At 40.2% G+C, this 23220-nt stretch overlaps 3 protein-coding genes across 3 annotated transcripts; 1 reads left to right on the forward strand and 2 right to left on the reverse strand.

The window, feature by feature from the left end:
- Positions 1-1361: 1361 nt before the first annotated feature.
- LOC133992792 (sterol 26-hydroxylase, mitochondrial) lies at positions 1362-8670 on the reverse strand. The gene is made up of 9 exons (XM_062431539.1): positions 8452-8670; positions 7400-7581; positions 5885-6084; positions 5443-5640; positions 3756-3919; positions 2277-2443; positions 2109-2190; positions 1680-1880; positions 1362-1493 (listed from the first exon to the last, which is right to left on the reverse strand). Exons 1-9 carry the CDS (start codon positions 8668-8670, stop codon positions 1362-1364), a joined length of 1545 nt encoding a protein of 514 aa, XP_062287523.1.
- A 2373-nt stretch (positions 8671-11043) lies between these two features.
- LOC133992793 (mitochondrial chaperone BCS1) lies at positions 11044-15244 on the reverse strand. The gene is made up of 7 exons (XM_062431540.1): positions 14518-15244; positions 14217-14356; positions 13158-13352; positions 12278-12341; positions 11997-12169; positions 11601-11718; positions 11044-11475 (listed from the first exon to the last, which is right to left on the reverse strand). Exons 1-7 carry the CDS (start codon positions 14835-14837, stop codon positions 11223-11225), a joined length of 1263 nt encoding a protein of 420 aa, XP_062287524.1. The 5' UTR covers positions 14838-15244; the 3' UTR covers positions 11044-11222.
- A 372-nt stretch (positions 15245-15616) lies between these two features.
- On the forward strand, positions 15617-22888 carry znf142 (zinc finger protein 142). The gene is made up of 8 exons (XM_062431331.1): positions 15617-15712; positions 16354-16848; positions 17221-17418; positions 17632-18456; positions 18552-18729; positions 18849-21624; positions 21974-22079; positions 22371-22888. Exons 1-8 carry the CDS (start codon positions 15670-15672, stop codon positions 22886-22888), a joined length of 5139 nt encoding a protein of 1712 aa, XP_062287315.1. The 5' UTR covers positions 15617-15669.
- The last annotated feature ends 332 nt before the right edge of the window (positions 22889-23220 follow it).

Here is a 23220-nt window from a genome sequence, read left to right on the forward strand (position 1 = left end):
TTTCTGTGGGGCATAGTAACACTATTAATGGTGTTGTTAATTGAAGCATGAAATACTGTTGCCCCATTGCTCAAAGAGTCTTCAGTCTGTTTTTATCATTCAGTCAGGACTTAATACAGATATAAATATAACACTTTACTTTGCATTTTGCATGTCCCTGCCTCCAAACATTTATGTCACACTATGTGGATCTTTTTTTGAAGTCCAGTTTGTCGAGTCATCTTTGGGAGACCTGGATTAAGAAAATAAGTTGTGTGATATCTGATGAGTTTTTGGGTTGAAGGGATGTAGTCTGTAAAAGACTGTTGCATTTATGATATTTTTATGTTTATACAGTTTAATTTTATGCATTGCATTCATCATTGTCTTTCGGCCTCAGCTAAATTACAAGTTTCAGATAAGTGAATGAAGTTTTTCTCACCTTTTGTTGGTCTTTCCCTAAGTGAAGAAATTCTGGAGGAAATATTTAGTTTATTTTTGTATAGCTCTTTAAAGAGTTGGTGTTTGTATACGTGACATTGGCATGTTTGGATACAAAAATGTCACCAATGTCTTAAAAATGTTGGCCTCCATCTCACAGACTTTCAATGTAGAGTAAGTATTTTGAGGAACGAAAAAAAAAAAGTGAGCAGTGGATTGATTCAGTTTCTAGAAAACAACATTCCCCACAAGTTCTTACCGCAGCTGAACAATGCTTGCCTTTCTCATTTAATCTGTGTCTAAATCACTGGGATCGTTGCACAATTTCAGTTTCCCAAATTTGGACTTTAAAAAAACCATTCATGTGGTAAAACCTACAGCACTAGAAGGGAAGGGATCACTCGTAAGATGCATCAAATTACTGATTTAATAATTCATTCAACATCTTTATTTACAGCAATGTTAATGGATACAAAAATATTATTGTTCTATAGAAAGTGACACTATGTGGTTATACATGACACACTGAATAGGCTGTAAGGAATAGAAATGATTCACTCTCAGTTCACATACATGAATGCACAATTCAGGTTCAGATATTATATGTACATTTTATACATATTATATACATGAAATGCAGATCCAGCTTCAGTTTAAAAATAAAGTGAGTTAGTGTAAGTGCAAGGCAGCACAATAGTGATTACAAATATATTCAACTCTTTTAATACAAGTAATAAAACTGACATGATGACAATTCATTCAGTTTTTTTTTCAAGAAACTGATGTAACCAATTGATGATGAGCACAAACATCTAGCAGGAACTTGTCTGTGTCTCATCAACATCTACATTTTATGTTTACACTTGAATTTGTCAAGAGCAAAGGTTGCAAACCTACTGCTACTGTCCCTCTCTCTCTCTCTCTCTCTCTTTGCATTCAAATCAAGCTGCATTTCCACTTCCTCTGTCCACGAAGTGTAGATTTATTGGTCGGTCTGGTACCAGAACAGTGCGGTTGAGGCATTTCACCTCTTTGATTGTGGGGTCTGGTTTGATTTCAAACTGCCTGATGAGCTGAAAAAAAGAAAAATATGAAGTGGAATGAGGCAAAACCCATACAGTCATCTCCTGTTTGCTGCAAATCAAAGACCAAATCAAAATCCTTTATTTTTCAGTGAGAATTCTGACTTCATTAACCCCCAAGTTTACATCAGATGTATTCGATAGATGTTTGAAAAGTTTATTCCACTTGTCTCTTACCTGAACAAGAAGCATATACATCTCTAGCTCAGCAATCCGGCGGCCGACACAGCTTCTCACTCCGAAGCCAAACGGGATGGAGCCAAAGGCGTGTGGCCTCTTTCGGCCATCACGGAGCCATCTCTCCGGCTTAAATGTGAACGGATCTGGAAATACTTCCTCATCATGACTGATGGCATAGTGGGAAATCTTGAAAACGGTCTGAAGAAACAACATTCAATAGATTATATCCTGAAACTAATATGAAACCCTTATCAAATATGTTTGTTTTGTTGCAGTGATTCACACAGTTCATTCTTTATGTATGTGAAGAAAAAGCTCTTACTATTCATTTTATAATTAATTGTAGTAATACAAGTATAGTTACCAGTTTTCTCTTAGTACACACAGAACAAAGAACAAGAAGTGTAATTAAAAAAGCAGACCCACGTTCTTTGAGAATTTAAATCCACCAATAATAAGATCCTTTTCTGCATGGATCCTTGCGTTTGTAGGAACCACAGGGTACATCCTGTAAAACAAATAATGATTATAATAATTCAATTTCATTTAGTTTAGTTTGGCTGGTTGTTGTTGCTGATAAGGCAATGTCCTAACCTCAGTGCCTCCTTGATTATAGCCCTTAAATAAGGCATGGCAGTAACCTGCTCAGCGGAGGGGATCTGGTCTGCTGGTACCAATGTGGACACTTCTTTATAAAGTCGGTCCTGGACTTGTGGGTGCTTGGACAGCAGGTGCAAAGTCCATGTGAGGGTGTTGGATGTCTTGAGAACAAAGAAGTGTCAATAAATAAACAGAAAGATGCACACATACATATTTATACATTTGCATCAATAATTACAAATGTACAGATTGTTTTTAATGAACCAAGAACAGCATGACATATTTTTTCAGATCTGATTTTGACCCCTCATAAACACATCTGGTTAAAGTATAAGGCCAGCCATTTTCTGTATTTTTCTTATTGTCAACTAATCTCATATGTAGTCAGGTACTGTGTGTATCCAAAGCCTGATATATCTTATTCCTCTATGCCATAGACCTCTTCTGTTGTACAAAATCAATTTTTTTTAAATCAGCGCGCTACACTGATGCACTGGGTGACATGTTCCATCATTATGAAGATTACAGTCCCATTAGTTTGTTTAGAAATGGCTCCAAAGACTAAAAAGAGTGATCATGTTTTCAGTCTCTGGAGTGTTGGTCTGTCTCACACAGGCTCCACCCTTGACTTTATGGATAATACTCTCCTCCAATCCCACTCAATTTCACAGGAGTTCATAAAATAGCCACAAAATGTAATCTAATTAATCTTTTTTTGTGTTTGTGTCGCACAGCACACCTTTCAAATTAACGTATTTCAATGGTAAATACATTTCAGGCCTGCAGCATGTATTTTTCAGGACCAGGAGCACAGAAGCTGTATTGTTTTTTTTGCTCCATTTAATCCTCATTTTTAAAATATAACCGCTATATTACACAACATTTAAACAGGGGGTTTTATCCTTGTTGTGTCTTTATCAGTTCCGTTGGCAGAGCGGATAATTCGCTGCCAGTTTTATTTATATCCTCAACATTTCTCAACACAAAACCACAAAAGTGTTCTTGATAAGAAACAAATGGTAAATGGTATTGCCATGGGCTTTAATTATTTCACTTTCAATTCTGAGAAATCTCTACTGTTTAGGACGACAGCAGATTCTCATCGGTGCTTGCTTCATACAGAACTACTCTCAGGAGATTGCAAATGTGATGGCTGTAATTAGTCTTTGGAGCCATTTCTAAACAAAGTAACATGACCAAACACTTGATTGATGTCACCCAGGGCAGCAGTTTGCCTCACTGATGTGTTTTTAATCGTTTTCAGGCTTTGGATATGCACACAGTGCTTTTTAGTAGATCAAGTCTTTGTTGGTTTGGCTCTGCACATGAAATTTGTAAATATAGAAAAACTGCCAGCCAACTGCCAACTGCAAGATTTATCTCTCTGGCATAAAACTTTGGTTTGGCTCTGGAGGTAAACATCAAAAATAGGTTTCTTTTCTTTTTGTTCTGTAGACATCGGTACATACTTACTGTGTCCACTCCGGCTAACAGAAGCTCAGTGACACTGCCGTATATATCTTTAGTGCTCATCTGAGTGTTTGATAGGAGGTATGTTAGATATTCGCCCTCCACCTCCTGGTTGTTGTCGATGCGATGCTGAATGATCTCCATCTTTTTGTCGATCAAATCTTTACCTAAAATAATTGCAGAGATGTTTAATTTTTGTATTGACGATCATAGTTTTACAAAATTTAAAACAAAACCATCTTTACAGCATTTTGAAGGAATTGTTTGAAATGTTAGATAATACGCTTATTAGATTCTTACGTGTACCAAAATATTAAGCTACAGCCAGCAGCTAGTTAGCTTAGTTTAGCATAATGACATACAGGGATACAGGGGGAAAACAGCTTGCCTAGCTCTGTCCAAAGGTAGCAAAAACCACCTACCAGGACCAACGTATCTCACAAATTAACATCTTAAGTCTCATTTGTTTCATTAATACAAAAACCACATTTCTTTTAGTGGCGGTTATGTACAGGTAAGCTAACCGGCTGCTGGCGTTAGCTTCATATTTAACTTACAAATCAGACTGGTATCAATCCTCCCACTTAACTCTCCCAACTTCTCCCAGATTGTTGAACAATCCCTTTAAAGGACAGTAGATGAACTAGTCCCTAAGACTGAATTATCTATACTGATACTGATATTGATCTTGATATTGAACAATGTTCTTCTGTGAATATTATCCCAACATGCAATGAGGGTTTTTGTTTGTTTTGGGGGGGACTGGGGTTATCTTACAATCTCAATAATTTATTTGTGTATTATGTCCACCGTTTTTTTTCACAGTACAGTATGCTTGTCAAAAGAGGGTCAGCTCTATGTTCCCACAGCTCTATGTTCCCACATTACTTAGACTTTTCAAATGTAGGCCCTATGTTCCCACAACTCTATGTTCCCACAGCCCGATATTCCCACATTTCTAACTTTCTTTTCAAAATTAGGCCCTATGTTCCCACAGGGTTAGTGTTAGGGTTATATTTTACAACTATTTTACAAAAATACGGCCCAATCAGGACAGCGTTGTTCCCGCCCCAGTGCTTAATTTGTAAATTATTGCTCATGAGGGACTTTCACTCGTAGCCTTACAGAGATACCAGGACACCCCACATGTCTGTGGCTGTGGGAAAATAGGGTCTACATTTTAATAATCTCTTAGAAATGTGGGAACATAGAGCTGTGGGAACATAGGGCCTAAATTGTAATAATCTCTTAGAAATGTGGGAACATAGAGGTGTGGAAACATAGGGCCTACATTTTAATAATCTCTTAGAAATGTGGGAACATAGTACTGTGGGAACATATGGCCTAAATTTTTATAATTTCTTAGAAACGTGGGAACATACGGCTGTGGGAACATAGAGCTGTGGGAACATAGAGCTGTGGGAACATAGGTGCTGTTGGAACATAGGGCTGTGGGAACATAGAGCTGTGGGAACATAGGTGCTGTTGGAACATAGGGCTGTGGGAACATAGAGCTGTGGGAACATAGACACGCTCCCGTAAAAAGAGCTATAGACATTTTTTCTACAATGTGGTATAGTGGTAGTGGCAGATCTACAGCAAAAACAGTCCAATCACTGTGAGCTGTAAACTATCTCAAACCTCAGATGTCATTAAACTGCATGTGTCAATATCTCTCTTTACAACTCACCAAAGCTGAAGATACCCTCCCATCCAGCGATGTAGCGTCCCCAGTAGGGAAGTAGATTGCGGCTCCACTTGGGCGCCAACACCACAGCAAAGCTGTTGGAGAACATCTGGGCTATGGCGTTGATGAAGTCCTGCGTACCTGCAGGGATTTCCTTTTCCAGACAGCCAATCCTCGTTTCAAACAGTACAGAGGCGATACCTGAGTGACCAGAAAAACAAATTATTAGGAACATTTGGAAAAATTGTTATCCCTTAGGCTTATAGCAGAAATTAGAAAGTCCAAAATTGTACCAAAAAACTGAAAACACCAAACTAAAATGTATATTAACAATGATTTTCAGGTTTTTCCTTTTTAATCAGTGAAGATTGAAATAAACCTGCACATTGCAAGTCTTGTTGTTTCAGCACTTTCAGTTTTAACTATCATGAAGATTTCCACCTACCCTCCAGTGAGAACTGATAGAGCTCATTGGCCAAGTTGGTCACCAAGTCTCCCGTCGCGCTGCACTGGCGCAGATAGTAGATCCTCTTGGTGAAGTCTGTCACCACATCATTGATAATGCTGCCGTACTGGGCCGAATCCTTTGGATGCAGCATGCGCTTGTTCAACATGACCCTCAGATTGTGCCACCTCTCTCCCTCCCTGGGAAAAGGAACATTTAAGAAATTAGGTTTCAAAAGAATGTGAGGTGGGATTTATATTCCCCCATGGGTGTCATGGTTCTGCCCCAGTCTGGTTCCATGTCTGTGCACCAGATGCCCTCTGACTTTTGTCCCTGTTTGTTGAACTGGACTTAGTGGGAGAGGGCCCTTGTACAGGAAGTTAGCTTTCACACTAGTTGGCTACTAAGTGGGGGGAAAAAAGAAGTGAAACTCAGACCAGCCCTGTTTTTGCTGTTATTCGGGCCACTCCACTACTGGTTCATGTTTACGTCAACAGCAAAGTATGTTCCTAGTATTTAAGGTCAAGGTTCCTAGGTTGGTAATGTCATGCTGAAGTTTATTTGCTGTGTTTGTTAGGTGTGACTTGTGCATTTAAGTTTTATTCATGTGTGTTCTAGGTTTTTGGATTTCAGTTTGCTCATTGTGTTCCCGGCTTGCTCCTCCCTCTACACTTACCCCACAACATTTGTCAGTTGTTTTGTGGTTTTTAATTTACAGTTGTGTCTTGTTCAGGTTTGGCCGGTTTTGCTCTTTGTTATCTTGATTAAAGAGTTGTATTTTCTCCTAAATCCTGACTGGAAGGCTGACATTGCAAGTTCCAACATTGTTGTTTTAAGTGAAATAATATTGTCCTAATGAAGACTGTGTAATGTGGTTAAAATCCTCCCAAAGGATAGTATATGAGATTACAGTGTCATGCATATTTGGGTAATATTTTCATCCACCAGAGCACTGACTGATGTTTACTTTGTCAAAAATGTTTATTTTTGATATGTGTTTCTGTTACATATTGTTATCAGATTTCTATGTATTTATTTATGCATTTATTTTAACCTTATTAGCCTAAAAAAAACTGTCTGGGTACACTGTGAACATTAATTTAAATTAGCTTATTGAAGGGTTTAATTTTACAGTTGAAAAATAAACTTGAGTCAGTGCTCTCTAGTGGATGAAAATTTTACCCGCATATGTGTGACAGAATAATCTCACATACTGACCTTTTTGAGGCATTTAACCACATTACACACTCTTCAATAGGATGGTATTGTTTCAATTAAAGAAACCCAATAACCCATCCATGTTGTAATTTGCAATGTCATTCTTCCAGTCTCAGAACAACGTCTTGAATAACCAACTGGTTACGATTAATCCATCCCACTCACATGACTGGACTTTGCCCTAGAAAGCTTTTATGTAAGTTTCAAGTTTTACAAGTTGTTCTTAGAATACAGGACAGTGATTGCAGGAGAATGGAAATGTGCCATTGCTGTGCACATCATATTTGACGGTCTTACTCAGTGAAAGGTCCATAGCCAAATCCTCTCATATCGCGATAATCTTTCCAAAAAGACATGTCTCCTCTGCAAGGGTACTTATCCTCGTTCCTCATGAGTTCCTCCAGCAGCTGTGGAGTGTTCAGGGACACTGCCTTCATTCCGTCTTTGTATATGGGCCCATATAGCTGCTTTTCATAGATCTAATGGTGTGAAATCAAGAGAGATGAGTTAACAGAGCAATTTAGGTATAAGCAATCACATAATGCATGAGGTAACATTTTGAACAAACACAGGCTTGGAAATGTACTGCTTCTTAACATTTTAGCTTTGTGGCCTCTACCCTGTTAAGCTTAAAAGCAAGAGTGTAGCGCATGCACTTTTATTTTTATTACATGTCATAAAAATAGTCACGCTAACCATTCTAACACATACTCTAATAATATAAAAGTACAATCAATGAATATAAGACATTAGTATTACTGGTTATAGGAACATAAAATGAATAAGACTTTTGTATTTTCCCATCACACACATACATACATACTGCTTCTGCACAATGGCCTGTAACGTGTTAATATCCATTCAACGAAGTTTCTGTCTGTTAGAATAAACCAATGTACTGTGCTGTGTGATTAAAACAAAAAATGCATGTTTGTAGGCAGAGGTGAACATGCCTAAATGCTGTTAACTTTACTGAAAGTATGTCCTGCAGAGAGGCTAAACCTTCTCCTCTGCAAGAGTCAGCTGAGACTTGTTATCTGGGGGTTACTATGGGAACAAAGGTAATCTGACCAGCCTGACATTTTCTTTCTCCATTATGTATTATCAGTGAGGGCAAATGCAATAGAATCATACCGCAGTGCCTCCATTTAATTATCAAAATTGTCAGCAAGTTAACTCAGCATGCAGAGCAGACAAGTTATATGAGGGTTTTAAAAATAAAATAAAAAAATTATAGAAAGCATTTTTAGAAGCAGTTCAAAACAAACATGCACTGCTGTGTCATGAACCTGTAGAATATGCACATTTGTGTCATCCAGACACAATATGGAGGATTACATATGGTGTACCTGTAGCTCATGCAAACGCTTGTAGAAACCCTGAAACAACAATCTGTAAATCATCCTCAAGAAGCTGCTATATGGGAGTTCCTCCACACTCCGAGGCTTGTCCTGGAAGGCAGAGAGGGTCCCCGGGGCAGAGGAAGTATACCCCTTCCCCCTGAAGCAGATCTGAAGCAGCCGGCTGCCATTCCTTTGCATTACAGTCCGGGACAGCCGTGCAGCCATGATGAGGGCAGGAAAGCAAATACATAGAGCTCCAGTTACATCCAAGAGACTAGTTGGGCAGGGAGGGGCTCACTTCATAGAATATTTAACCCTTCCAGCTCAGCTCAACCAGTGAGAGATCAACTAGGAAGAGGCACACTAAAGGGTCATTGTACGAAAGCAAGTAGAAAACTGTAATTCTGAGTTATAACATGTCACCAAAAATGCATACATTAAAAAAAAAGATGAATTACATGTACAGTATTGTGCAAACTTTACAGGCAATTTAGATGTTTAGATTATTATACAACATGCAATACCATCATCACTGAATTTATTCTGCAATATGACAATCAATCAATAAGACTTTATTTGTATAGCACTTTTCATACATAGTAATGTAACACAAAGTACTTTACATAGTAAAAAAAACAAATCAAAAACAAAGAAAACAATACAAAAAAGTAATGAATCTAAACATTCAGAAAACCCAAATAAATAAAATAAAATATAATAGGGTAAAGTAAATAAAGTGAGTAAATCCAGAAATAAATGTGAGGTTGGGTATTAAAAGGAAAACCTCCTGTGTAAAAAAAAAAGTACCAAACAGGTAACGTTACTCATTAGTCAGAGGCAGAGAGGGAAAGTTCTTAGGGAGGAAAGGTAGATAAGGATTTGGCCTTCAACTGTTAATTCTCAACAGAGAATGTATTTAAACACACATGTTGTGACGCATGCAGCTGTATATGTATAAATACTGAACTTCATACAGAATCTCTCTTCTTGCACTGAAACAAAACCAAATTAATTAGACTCTAGGACTAAAATTGAGCTTGCAAAGTCTTATATAACCTGCTTTTTTGCATGCAAACATGTCACTATTGTCTTTAACATAAAGAGCAAAAGAAGTGAGCAGTGGATTGATTCATTTTGTGGTAAACAACATCCCTAAGTTCTTCCTGTAGCTGAACGATGCACGCTTTTATCATATTATCAGTGTTCAGTTTACTGGCCGTGTTGCACAATTTCAGTTTCATACATTTAGATTTAAAACAACATTCATGTGGTAAAATCTTCAGCACTAGAAGGGAAGGGATCGCTCTCAAGATGCATCACATTTTAGCAATGGATACAAAATATACAAGGCTTTATTGTGCTATAGAAAGTGACTCCATATGGTTCTACATGACACATTGAATAGGCTGTATGGAATAGAAATGAGGCTGAGGTTGATTCATTTTTAGGTCAAATGTGTGTGATTATTATTATTCTTCCATCAAATACAATCCCAGTTTCTTTTTTAAATGAGGTTTGCTCCTGTGGGTGAAAAGCAAGTGGAAAACAGTAAAATACCGTTTACAAATATATTTTATTATTCTTATTACTCAAATGGTGACACTTCACTTAACTTGTTGAACTACAAAGAACATTTCATAAAAAGTTTTTTCAGGATAGTGATGTAACACATTATTACTCTGTTTTCTCACGTCTTATCTCTAGTGTTGCAAAAGCATGATATGGATCAGTGGATAAAAGTCTTGCTTGTCTGTGTCTCACAAAATATTGAATAGGAAGTTACTTTGTGTAATCCTTTTTTGTTTTGCTTTTTTTGTTAATGATGTGTAACATTTTAAAAAGAAAATACATATAAACTTGAAGTTAAACTTGAATTCTTTAAGAGCAAAGGTTTCAAACCTACTGTCTCTCTCACTTAATGTATCAAGCATCATGATATCTGCATTCAAATCAAGCTACATTCTCCATCCATTAATTGTAGGTTTATTGGTCGGTCTGGTATCAGTACAGAGAGCATGAGGCCTTTTACCTCTCTGACTGTGGGAACTGCTTTGATTTCAAACAGCCTGATAAGCTGAAAAAAAGAAAAATATGGAGTTGAATGAGACAAAGCCCACACAGATTTTTTTCCTCATGTGAATCACTTGCTTTAATGTTGCTGGGAGCAATGAACCATCTTCCTTTATCTTTAAAAGGGATTGTTTGGAATTTTTGAAGTGGGGTTGAATGAGCTAACCCTAACTGAATCTGCGGATGTTTTTAGAGTTTTCTTTTTTATAAAGCAGTTGTTTTATTTATACAGTATCTGGCAGAGAGGCCAACAGGAAACAGGGAGAGAGAAGGGAATGACCTGCAGCAAAGGTCCCTGGCTGGATTTGAACCAGAGACGCTGCGATTATGTGGCATGCACTCTGACCACTCGACCACCAGGGCGCGCCAATATTCATTTAAGATATCAAAGATTATTTTTTGTGAATTAAAGCTCAGCAACAAGTTTTGCCCACTGATATCAAAACACATTTCTCTTCCTTTCTCTCCATATTGCTGCTGTTTGTTACTCTGACTCACAAATAGTGAAGTGTAGGTTTAATATGTCCAGTGTGAAGGGGTTTCAGTGCTTTGCTGTGAGGGGCTTTCCATGTTAGACGACAATGCATTTATTTCATATCAATCACAGACTGCAGTCTACAGTCTATAATGGTATCAATGCACATCAGCCTTAGATACTCATGTTTCTCTTTATTCACTCATCAGTCTCTTAACACCTTCCAGTCCTGTTATTCCTTTATTTTGGCAACATTGTCTATAGATCCAGCGGGGTCCGTTTTGTGCAGCAGAAAGTGTCCTTGCACCTGAGCCGCGCTGATCTCAGAGTGGGTGGCTAACGCACTCTTTGCAAACAGCTCTCCTTCAGACGCGGGCGCATCCGGGTAGAACCTCTGGAACATCTGGGTGAGCTGCCAGTGAGTGCAATGCCCGACGTACTTCTTCAGATCGACGCGGCCGGGCCGGATCAGCGCTGGGTCCAACCTGTGTGAAAACTGGCGGTTAATATCACTAAAAAATACTCTTTAATGTATGTAAAGCTCGGCAGTGAAATGTCACAGAAAAGGAGTCGTAACACCAAACAATAAAATTCTCTTCCAACAGTATACCTGTCTATGTAGTTGGTGGTCATAAATACTATTCTGGCCTCAGATGAAGCCACTCCATCCAGAGAGTTCAGCAGACCACTAAAGGTCAGTCTTCCCATTCCCTGATAGGCCATTGGGTCTGGAGGCAAAGATAAAAGTGGTTAAAAAAGTCGCCCTCAAATCAGAATGAAACAACAACAAACACAGTCTGACTAACCAGCAACAACTTTAACCTCTTGTTAACCTAAAAATGGACGTTAATGCATAAATAAAAATAACCGATAATTTAAAATAGACAGAAGGAATAGATTTAGATATTTTCAAAGCATATATAAAGTAAAATTAAAAGCAAGTACAAGTCAAATCTGTGTTTTAAAATGTGTTTCTCAAAACAACGCCTCCTTCTCTACAACGTACTCTCTGTTGGAAGCAGATCTCGACTGACGAAGGCAGCGTCTACGTCCTCCAACAATATGATGCTTTGCTGCGGCGCCACGCTCAGCAGGTGGTTCAGACGGTCATCTGAAAGCGTTCGGTCGCTCAGACTCATCAGACAGATGCTGTAGCCCAGTTCGCCTGCCAGCGCCGTGCTGGAAAACACACAAAGACGAAAAGTGCATACAGAGAGTGAGATGTTAGATTAAAAATATACTCGATATATAGTTCATCTTCCAGTCAGTGAGAATCTAAACACTCACATAAAGCTACTTTTCCCACATCCTGGGGGACCATACAGCAGGTATCCTCTTCTGTAAGGGATCCCTGCATACACAAAGAAAAACAGTATTACTGTAAACCACATGCAAACACATTGTACTATTCAAAAACAGGCAATTTAACATATTTCAGCTGATTACCTACAAATCATACATGTTATTACCACTGCTATGATTTTCCAAGCATACCACAATATCTTATATTCCAGTCAGTCCTTGGATTAAGCTCATGACAGTAAAGTATGAGAACAGGCTTCCAGATATTAACTTAATTTGTGAGAATTTTAGCCGTTCATTTGTGAGCAGGGACTGATCTGGAAATTCTTCTGAGGTGATGCATTTAAGTGCATTCAGGAAACTCTATAAACAGACTCTCCAGGACAAAACACCTTTGGGAAACTGGCTCTCTTGAAATGTTAGATGTTTCAGCTTGCACTAACAAGACAGAGTTTTTAAAACAGACACAACAATAACAATATACCACAACACAACAGGTCAAAGAAGAATAAAACTAGAGCTGCAACGACTCATTAATTTACTGTCAACTATTCATTGTCTCATTTTTTAATGAAGAAAATGTTCAGATTCTCTGAGTCTAGCTTCTCAAATGTGAATATTTTCTGTTTTGTTTCATCTTCTATGACAGTAAACTAAATATTTTTGGGTTGTGGACAGTGGAAACAGTGATCAACATGTTCCACTATTTTCTGACATTTTATAAAAAAGGCAACTAATTGAGTAATTGAGAAAAATAATCAAAAGATTAATTAATAATTAAAATAATCGCTTCAGTTGCAGCCATAAATTAGTTCCTCATACACTGAATGGTGTTTACTGTTAGACTAATAACAGGATATTGTACCTCTGTCTGTGTACCACTTTGGATTTCCGATGAAGTCCTTCACATCGTCTACGATCCTCTCACCGACACCCTTCTCCAGGACCACAGAGCTGAGGGGTCTGCGTCGCCGTGGAAACCCAAAGGGCCTCCACTCACCGCCCATGGCTGTGTACATCACCGTCCGTCCCTCCTCCTGCTTCAGGGCCAATTCTCTGGCTACAAAACATAACAGACAGCTCATAAGCACTCAGTGGAAAACAAGATGAATATACTGTATATGTATCAGTTCTTGTTATCAGTGGTGGGAGAAGTATTAAGAAATTTTACTTAAGTTAAAGTACTGACACAGCAATTTAAAAATATTATATTAAAAGAAAACGTCCTGCATGAAAAGTCCTACTACAGTAAAAGTACTGCTGTATTATGAGTGATGTAGTATGCAGTATTACAGTAAAAGTACTGCAGTATTATGAGTGATGTAGTATGCGGTATTACAGTAAAAGTACTGCAGTATTATGAGTGATGTAGTATGCAGTAATACAGTAAAAGTACTGCAGTATTATGAGTGATGTAGTATGCAGTATTACAGTAAAAGTACTGCAGTATTATGAGTGATGTAGTATGCAGTATTACAGTAAAAGTAGTGGTTTGGTCCTCTGACTGATATATTATTATATATGACATCATTAGATTATTAATAGTGAAGCATCAGTGTTAAAGCAGCATGTTACTGTTGTAGCTGCTGGAGGTGGAGCTAGTTTACACTACTTTATATACAGTTAGCTAGTTTAGTCCAGTGGTTCCCAACCTAAGGTTGGGGCCCCTCGAAAGGGTCAGCAGATAAATGTGAGGGGTGGTGAGATGATTAATGGGAGAGGAAAGAAGAAAAAACAAAGTTCTGATACACAAATGTGTTTTCAGTTGTTGGACTTTTTCTCTAATCTTTGATTTTTGCTGAAATATTGGATCATTTGAACATTTATTGAAATGAAACCATGTGAGAAGTTTAGTACTAAAGTATATACTCTTGTTTAGTTTCTACCACTACTTGTTTAACACTATAAATATGTAAATTTGTACCTTCTTGTAAGATATTAAAGAAGATTTGTCTGTCTCGGCCTAAAGCAGTGAAGGTGACAGACTCCCACGGGGTTCCAGTCTGCAGATCGATCATCTGTTTCTCTCTGGTCCTTTCAACCCTGATCCACTTCCTCCCGTACCTGCAGATAGAAGACAGACAGTGTCACTAGTTGGGCTGATAACAACGGGTTTATTTGTTAAGCAAATTTATATATGTAGATATTCTCTGGTAAAAGACAGTCAAGTATACACACACACACATATATATATATATAACTATATATTAATGAATTCCTCTGACCAGATAATGTGGTTCCCAGGACTCGGGTGAAAGTCAAACTGTGTGTGGACCCGGCCGCTCTCATGTGCCTTATATGAGGTCTCCACGCTCAGGTGCTGGGTGTGCGTGGCATGCTTAGTGATCCAGCTCAGCAGCCAGTGGTAGCTCTTATCCTTACTGGGGACCTCCAGGGTGATCATACAGTTCCTGCGGAAGAAGATCATCCCCACCTGAGCTCCTTTCCTGGCTACTGCCAACGCTGTCCCGACCCCTACAAGTCCAAACCCGGCTCCAAAGTAAGGGTTGTCCTTCAGGCTGTCCAGGATGTCTGACAGAGGCATGTTGCTGCTGATATCTGCACACCTCCAGTAGCTTCAGTTTGTCTCTATATGGCTTTTAAAACACTTTGAAGAAGCACAGACTTACAAATACAGTCCAAACTCATCTGTACATCTGTCTGACAGCTCAGACTGTTTGTAGATTATTTTATTAATTAGCTAGATCTGCAGACCTGCTGCCTAGCTGTTAAATCTTACAATCTAATGACTCTTTTTAAGTCACTTTTTTTAACAATACACTCATGTTACACATTAAATAACTCATCCTGCTTACTTGTCTACATCTCATACTGATACGTAGAGGCTGTCCTCGCTTCTAAAGTCCACAATTTCTTCTAAAATAGCAGCTACCTGTGAGATAAATCCTCATGTGTGTGTTTTCCTGTGTGGATGTAATGAAGTGCAGCAGCTTGCAGCGACCTCTGCAGCACTTCCTGTGCCTGATAAACAGTCCGACTGGATATCTGAGCACAAAAAGATTAGTTCCTCTTTCCTGTTTTTATTATTTTTCCTCGCTTTCAAACAGCTGATTGAGATAAATATGTTAGTGGATAATCTAATGAGTGTATTTTCTAGCAGGATGTGCAGGGTGCGTCTGCAAAAAACTCAATGCAATCAGTAGAGGATAGGAGTTTGTTTTTGCGAGCACAATAACAAGAAGCTAATGTTAGCTAATGGCGGCGTTGTTAGATAAATAAGTGGGTTATTTTATTATGAAACATTAAGAGACATTTCAGCTTCTGGCAGATTGTATCAGTGGAGGAAAAGCTGGTAAGAAATGAGAAGTAAAGGAGGAAGATGTTAAGAGCTGCAGGAGGTGAACTGACTCGTTTTGATGTTCTGTTGTTCAGATATAAAGAGCTGCAGAAACACAGGCGGTAGGTCGGAATTCAGTTAGTCAATTTAATGTGTTTTACTTTGTAGCTTCAATATATAACTTAGTGCATGTATTCAAGTATTGTATTTAAGTATCATTCTTGAGTATTTCCATTTGATGCTACTTTATATTTCTACTCCAATACATTTCAGAGGGAAATATTGTACTTTCTACTCCACTACATTTATTTTCTCATCACTCATAATACTGCAGTACTTTTACTGCAATACTATATTTAGCTGCTAATACTTATTTACTTCAGTAGGATTTTTCATGCAGGACTTTTTCTTGTAATTGAGTATATTTACACTGTTGTATTAGTACTTTTCCTTACTTAAAGGATCTTAATACTTCTTCCACCAGTGCTTCTCACAGCTGTTTTCTTACTCTATTATGGATCTGACTGAATGAAAAACTGTTTAGAAATGGTTATATTATAAATATATTCTAACCTAATTCTCCTAACCCAACCCAATAACAGCTAACACATATGCAAATGTGACTCATACTGTATAATGTATATTATGTTCCTGTGTGCACTCTATTTACTATTACATTTTTTTGAACATGAGCATAATAAATGTTTGTCATGATCTTATAAAGTCTGTCATTGTGACTAAATGCTGTGCTCTGTTTTTTCAGACACAACGGAGACAATGGAACCTCACAGATGTGAAAAATGTGGACAGAGTTTTTCAGAGAGTGGCTTGTTTGCCTCTCACATGTGTTCAAAAAGGCAGAGAGCTCCATTGGGCAAAGGACAGCTGGAGAAATACAAATGCTCTCAATGCAGCGAGGTCTTTTCCAAGCCAAGTGCTCTGAAACACCACTTCAAAATCCTCCACAGTGGACGTGACCCTGAAGGCCCATTTCCCTGCTCTGAGCAAGGCTGCCAGTTCAACAGCACAGATCGCCAGGAATATCAAGTCCACTTGACGTCCACACACGGCCTCACTCTGATTCCTTGCACCTTCCGCTCCTGCAAAGTGTCGTTCCTCACACAAGGTGAGATGGAGAGCCACTGGAAAGGCCACATGCCTTATGGCTGCTTTCACTGCCAGTTTGTCACCCAAAATGCAAAAGAAATGAGTGACCACCTCTCGGAGCAACACAACCATCTGCCAACTCACACTGAAGGTAAACTGAGCTACTGATCTACTCTAATCTGCAAGTAGAAGCTTTTTCTTCATAAACCTGCAGAAGTATGAAGCTAGAGGGCGTCTAGTCTTGCAGGAACAGTAGCAGATGGAAATTTATGTACACATTCAGGGCTGTTATTTTATGTAGACATTCAGGGCTGCAGCTGATGATAATTTTCATTATAATTTACTGTAATCTGCTTGTTATATAAAATGTCCCAAAAAAAATGGCATTTACAGGCACATCAATATCTTCAATTTGCTTTGTTTGTCTGGTCAACATTCTAAATCCTCAATACATTTAAATCCCTAACCCTAACCCAGTCTTTTTTGACAAAGAAAAACAACAAATTGGCTCATCTGTTCATAGGAAACGAGGCTGCAGCCACCACTGACGGTACTAAGGAAATCCATCAGCCTCAAGTCTCCAGCAGGCCAAAAAGGAAACAGAAAACCAACCCACCTTCTGCGTCATCATCAGTAGAAGATGAGAACAATGAGGAACCAGAGAGGGAAGGACATGACGTGAAGAGAGCAAGAAAAGCAGCTGTGCCACTGCCATCAAAAGGTATGTACAACAAGTTTATATAGTTTAAAGATTTATGAATCAAAATCGAACATACATGTGAGATATGTAAATAAGTAATATTACTAGGTTGCCAATGAGGACGAAAGAGTGAAGATGAAATATATTTTATTATTGTCATGGAAGAAATATTTCAATTAAACACAAACTTTGTTACTTTATTAATAATTGGTTTCATATGTTCTCGTCCATTAGAGTACCTTGCAGAGGGTGCAGAACACATCTATCGCACCCACACCTGCCCGAAGTGTCGCCGCTGCTTCAAGATGCGCTCTCACCTGCAGGAGCACCTCCATTTACACTTTCCTGATCCCAGTCTCCAGTGTCCCACCTGCAAACGTTACTTCACCAGCAAGAGTAAGCTACGCATACACAGACTGCGTGAGGCGGGTGAAAAAGTCCATCATTGCCACTTGTGTGATTACTCTGCTGTGGAGCGTAACGCGATCCGCCGCCACCTTGCCACCGTGCACGCCGACCAGGCCGAAGATGACGTCAACTGCCACAGCTATCCTTGCCCCACCTGTGGTGAAAGCTTTCGTCAGAGCAGGTTGCTTAAAGCTCACATGAAGACACATAACATCCCCCCAGACAGCGAGCCGGTGACCTGCTTCCACGAGGGTTGTTCTTTCCAGAGTTCTTTGCGCAAAGAGCTTCTTAAACACGCCGCCGACATGCACGGGGTCAAGGCTGTAGCGTGTCGACATCACGCCTGCGGTGCCATCTTTCAAGACGAGAAAGACATGGAGACTCATTATCGGACGCACCTCGCCTACCACTGCTCGCTGTGTGATTTCTCTTGCTCCAATAAGACTGTTTTCCTCCAGCACCAACGGCACGGTCATCCAGGAAATGACAAGCTTTGCTGTGACTTTTGTGCATTCGTTACGTTTAACCCTGTGGAGTTTGAACAGCACATAGGACACTTACACGCCAACGAGAAGATCCATCGCTGCTCTCAGTGCAGCTACGTAACCTCACATAAACGTGGCTTGAAGAGACACATGCTGATGCACAGTGGTGAGGAAGAAAGAGTATTTTCAATGGTTTTTTTATCTTTGTTTTTTACGTTTGCTTAATTTCAATTTCTTTTCTTTTTTTTGTTTTCTTATAAGGTGAGAAACCCCATAAGTGCAGCGTCTGTGACTTCAGGTGCCGAGATGAGTCCTACCTCTCTAAACATATGCTCACTCACTCTGATGACAAGAACTTTATGTGTGCCGAATGTGGATACGTCACCAAATGGAAACACTATCTGAACGTTCATATGAGGAAACATGCTGGAGACCTCAGGTAAAGTCTCTTTAACGTTTTGTTAAAGTTTTGCCACAGTATTGTTCGGGAACTACTGGGTATAAACAGATCTTACACCCTATTGTTCTTATTACTAAACTTCCTGTCTTCTGTCCTAGGTATCAGTGTGATCAGTGCCCCTATCGCTGTCACCGCATGGACCAGCTCAACAGCCACAAACTACGACATCAAGCCAAATCACTCATGTGCGAGATCTGTGCTTACGCCTGCAAGCGCAAATATGAGCTTCGCAATCACATGTTGACCAAACACTCCGGAGAGGGGAAGCCGCCGTCTGTGTATAAGTGCAAATACTGTACGTACACTACCTGCTACCGACAAGCCCTTCAAAACCACGAGAACTGCAAACATACCAAGCTCAAAGAGTTCCGTTGCGCCCTTTGCTTCTACTCCTCGTTCAGTAGCATCAGCCTCTTCCTGCACAAGAGAAAAACTCATGGGTACGTACCCGGGGACAAAGCGTGGTTAGAGAACTACGCCGCAAAAGAGAAGGAGAGGAACACGACTGAGTTCTTGCAGGGTTTCTACAATAAGCCTTCAATAGGTAATGAGCCATCTGAACCATCTACTGAAGGACCTCCACCATCTCAAAGAGAACAATCAGAACTTCAAGGCTCATCAGATCACAGTGGCGGCAAAGAAATTGTAACTGGTTCACAAGCTGTTGATTCAGTGAATGTTTTTGATGTTGTGTGCCAAGAGGTTGTCAATGAAGGTATTTCAGACAGTCCTCAACCTGGGGGAAGCTCAGAGGAGTACTGCACTCTTGTTTTAACAGCACTATCAACCACTGACTATGAAACCACATCCCTTCAAAATGAGGAGGAAAATTCTCCAAGTACATCCACTTTAAATTGCAATAAGTCTGATACACCACAAGAAAAGGCAGACTCTATATCTACAAGCTCATCAGAGGAAGATGATGTAGCCACAGCTGACGAAGAACCAATTGACTTGGATGACAACTGTGAGTCTCTGAATAATACAAGCCAACCAGTTGAGCCTGGTGAGTGTCAGACTGAAACGCCCGACGTGGAGAATGATTGTGGAACAGTCATTTCATCTTTTCCACCTGAGCAAAATCAACTGTTAGAATCTGAAGTCCGTCTGAAAGCTATGAAAAAGCATGACAAGGACCAAGCCGAAGCCATGGTTTTGGAGGGACGGGTGCAGATGCTTGTGGTGCCAACTAAAGACGTTTATCGATGTGACAAGTGCTCTTACGTAACCAAAAAGGAGACGGCTTTGAGGTACCACTGCCAGTCTTTGTGCCAAGGTAGAATACAGGGACACAAGTGTCAGGCCTGTGGTGCACAGTTCAAACAGAAGCGTGGTCTCGATGGCCACCTTGCAAAGAAGTGCCCGGCACTTCCACGAAAAAAAAGAACTTTTGTTGGCCTTTCAGCTTCTTGTTTGGCTACAGATGAAAACTCTACTGTTGGTCAAGACGTTTCCAAACAACTGAAGCTTCTCTCTCCACAAAACAGGATTTCCAAAGATTCAAATATTCAGGATTTTAATCAGCAGGAAGAGGAAGTCCAACCAACAAACCTTTACTCTAAAGAAGATGGGAAATTTAAATGTAAGCTCTGCAATTTTTCATCAGTCAAGCTTGCAACGGTTGATCGACACACTTCCACCTGTCGGAAAAAAAGACAGAATCAAATCCTTTCAAAAGTGGATGATGAATGTGGTAATGAGTCGGTCAAAGAAAAAAAAGATGTGGTGGAGGAGCTTGATGAAAGGTCTGAGATGGTTTCTAAAAAATCTCAAACCTTCTCTTGTCCAAGCTGTGCGTTTAAGTGCAATCAGAGAAGAGCATTGGACCGCCATGAAAAGAGAGGCTGCTTGAAACCAGATGAGGTCCAATGCACCATGTGTTCATTTGTTGCCAAATCTAAAACTTCTTTGACCCGTCATGTTCTGTACGTCCATGACAAAAAAAAGCTTGGGGTTGCTAAACCTAAGCGTTTAAACTGCCAGCAATGTACGTTCACCTGTAAGCAAGAACGATGCATGATGCAACATGTTGCGCTCAAACACAAAGGTGCAAGACCTCACCGTTGCCGTTACTGTTCTTTCAGCACCACAAGGCGCTATCGCCTGGAGGAGCACGAGTCTCTTCACACAGGAATCGGTCGTCACAGCTGCAACATGTGCGACAAGACGTTTGGGGCTGTGACCAAATTGCGTCAACACAAAATGCGCATCCACGACAAACGGCCCACTCACCGCTGCTCACTCTGCGACTTCAGTGGCTACACGCTTGACGATGTGAGGCGACACAATCTCAGATGCCACACCGGAGAATTACATCATGCCTGCACTCATTGTGAGGCTCGCTTTAGTTCAGAAGTCGCTCTAAGAAACCACTGTAAGCGTGTGCACCAGCTACAGGTCTGCTTTTCATGCAAGCAGTGTGACTACATGTGCAGCAGCGAGGCCACACTGAAGACCCACCAACAGAGCAAACACCCACAGGTAAAGTGTACCACCTGCCAGGAGTCTTTTGAGACAACAGAAAGCCTTGAGATTCACCAGAGAATCCACTTGGCACATCAGTGTCAGCTGTGCCCCTTTGCTACCAAAACAAGGCAACTACTAGCACAACACCTTCTGAATGAACATGAGGATGGATCTCTACAGGACAAGCCTCTCAAGTGCAGCAGTTGCCAGTTTTCTTGTCAGCATCAGCTGGTGTTGGAGCAGCACCTCCGTTCACATGGAGGCAAACGCCTGTACAAATGCACAGACTGCGAGTACTCAACCCGCAACAAGCAGAAGATCACGTGGCACATCCGCATACACACCGGGGAGAAGCCATACAGCTGTGAGCAGTGTAGCTACACCTGCACTGATCCCTCTAGGTTGAAGGTAAAGTATTTGTAAGAAAAAACCTCAAATAAGCTTCTTTAAAAGTGCTGTTTTAGATTAAACTTGATACAATGAGGTCCTTGAGTGTATTAATTGGCAGCCTTGAGAACATTTTCTTCCGACATAATCCAAAGATCATCTTAATATAGTGTTTTATCCCCATAACAACTGCTTGTCACATCAACAGGAAGGTGAAGGGGAACATCAAGATAAAACGTTAATGTCATACTCATGGACTCATTATTATAGTCATAACACTGAGAAGTAACTGTGCTATCACATGACATTGAAATAACACAACACAGACTATAAATGGTTCTTTATTTTGTTGTAATCATTTCTATAATAGCTTCACATGAGGGTTCACCAGGAAGAGAAGAAGTACCTTTGTCCGGAGTGCGGCTACAAATGCAAGTGGGCGACTCAGCTGAAATATCACATGACCAAGCACACAGGTATACAACAAGATATAAAAGTTGATGATTATACTTGTGGACTTTTTTAAGATAAAGAACAACTTGATAAATTGTTGTTTTCTGGGTCTGAATACCTGGATGGAGAAATCTACCTCGTTCAGTGACGTTTCTCTGCAAAAACTGCTATCATGGTGTTAATGTGAGGGAGTCTACTTCTCTAAATTATTTTTTTTTTAGAGCGGTTACCTGAATTTTATTTTGTAAGTTAAGGTTATAGATTCGCTGTAAAGAAATGTACATTACTGAATAATAATGTGTTTTTCCTCACAGGTGAGAAGCCATACGCCTGTGAAGATTGTGACTACCGCACCAACAGAGCGGACGCCCTCCGTGCCCATCGGGACACGCAGCACTGCGACATGCGCCCCTACATCTGTGAGAAATGCGGCAAAGCTTTCAAGACTAGTTTTATACTGAAAACCCACCAGCGGCAACACACTGACGATCGGCCATACACGTGCGGCTTGTGCAACAAGGCCTTCCGATGGCCAGCAGGACTCAGACATCACTATCTCTCTCACACTAAGCAGCAGCCTTTCTGCTGTCGCCACTGTTCCTACAGAGCCAAACAGAAGTTCCAGGTGGTCAAGCATTTGCGGAGGCACCACCCAGAGATGTCGGTAGAGCAGGGGGTGGTGAAGGACTCTGAAGCTGGTAGCCTGACCCTGAAGGAGGCCTTGCAGGGAACCCTGGATCAGAGGGCAGCAGAAGCGGAGGAAGAGGAAGGAACAGCCGACGAGGTGCAGAAAGTAGTTGAAGAGGTTGTGCCACGAGAGGAAGATGACTAGACAGAGCAATGAAGAATGGGCACTAGGGCTGGGTATCGTTTCAAATGATGATACCAGTACCAATACAAGTACCCTTAAAGTGATACTGATACCAACTGAGTACTTCATTAGATACCCATCACACATTTAGGTCTCTGTCTTTTATCCGGTGTAACAGTCATGTTGTGTAGCCACACTTTAGAGCGTTTAGGTGGCATCTTGGCTGCTGAACTGCTAAGCGCGCTAACTCACATTCACCATGACTTCACCACCACAGACGGGTCGTAGCTGCTGTGGCAGTGGACCAATCACATGTCACATTAAATCGAAGAACGCTTGTGTTGATTGGCTGT

The sequence above is a fragment of the Scomber scombrus genome, chromosome 13 (assembly GCF_963691925.1).
Source record: "Scomber scombrus chromosome 13, fScoSco1.1, whole genome shotgun sequence".
Taxonomy (NCBI): Eukaryota; Metazoa; Chordata; class Actinopteri; order Scombriformes; family Scombridae; genus Scomber; species Scomber scombrus.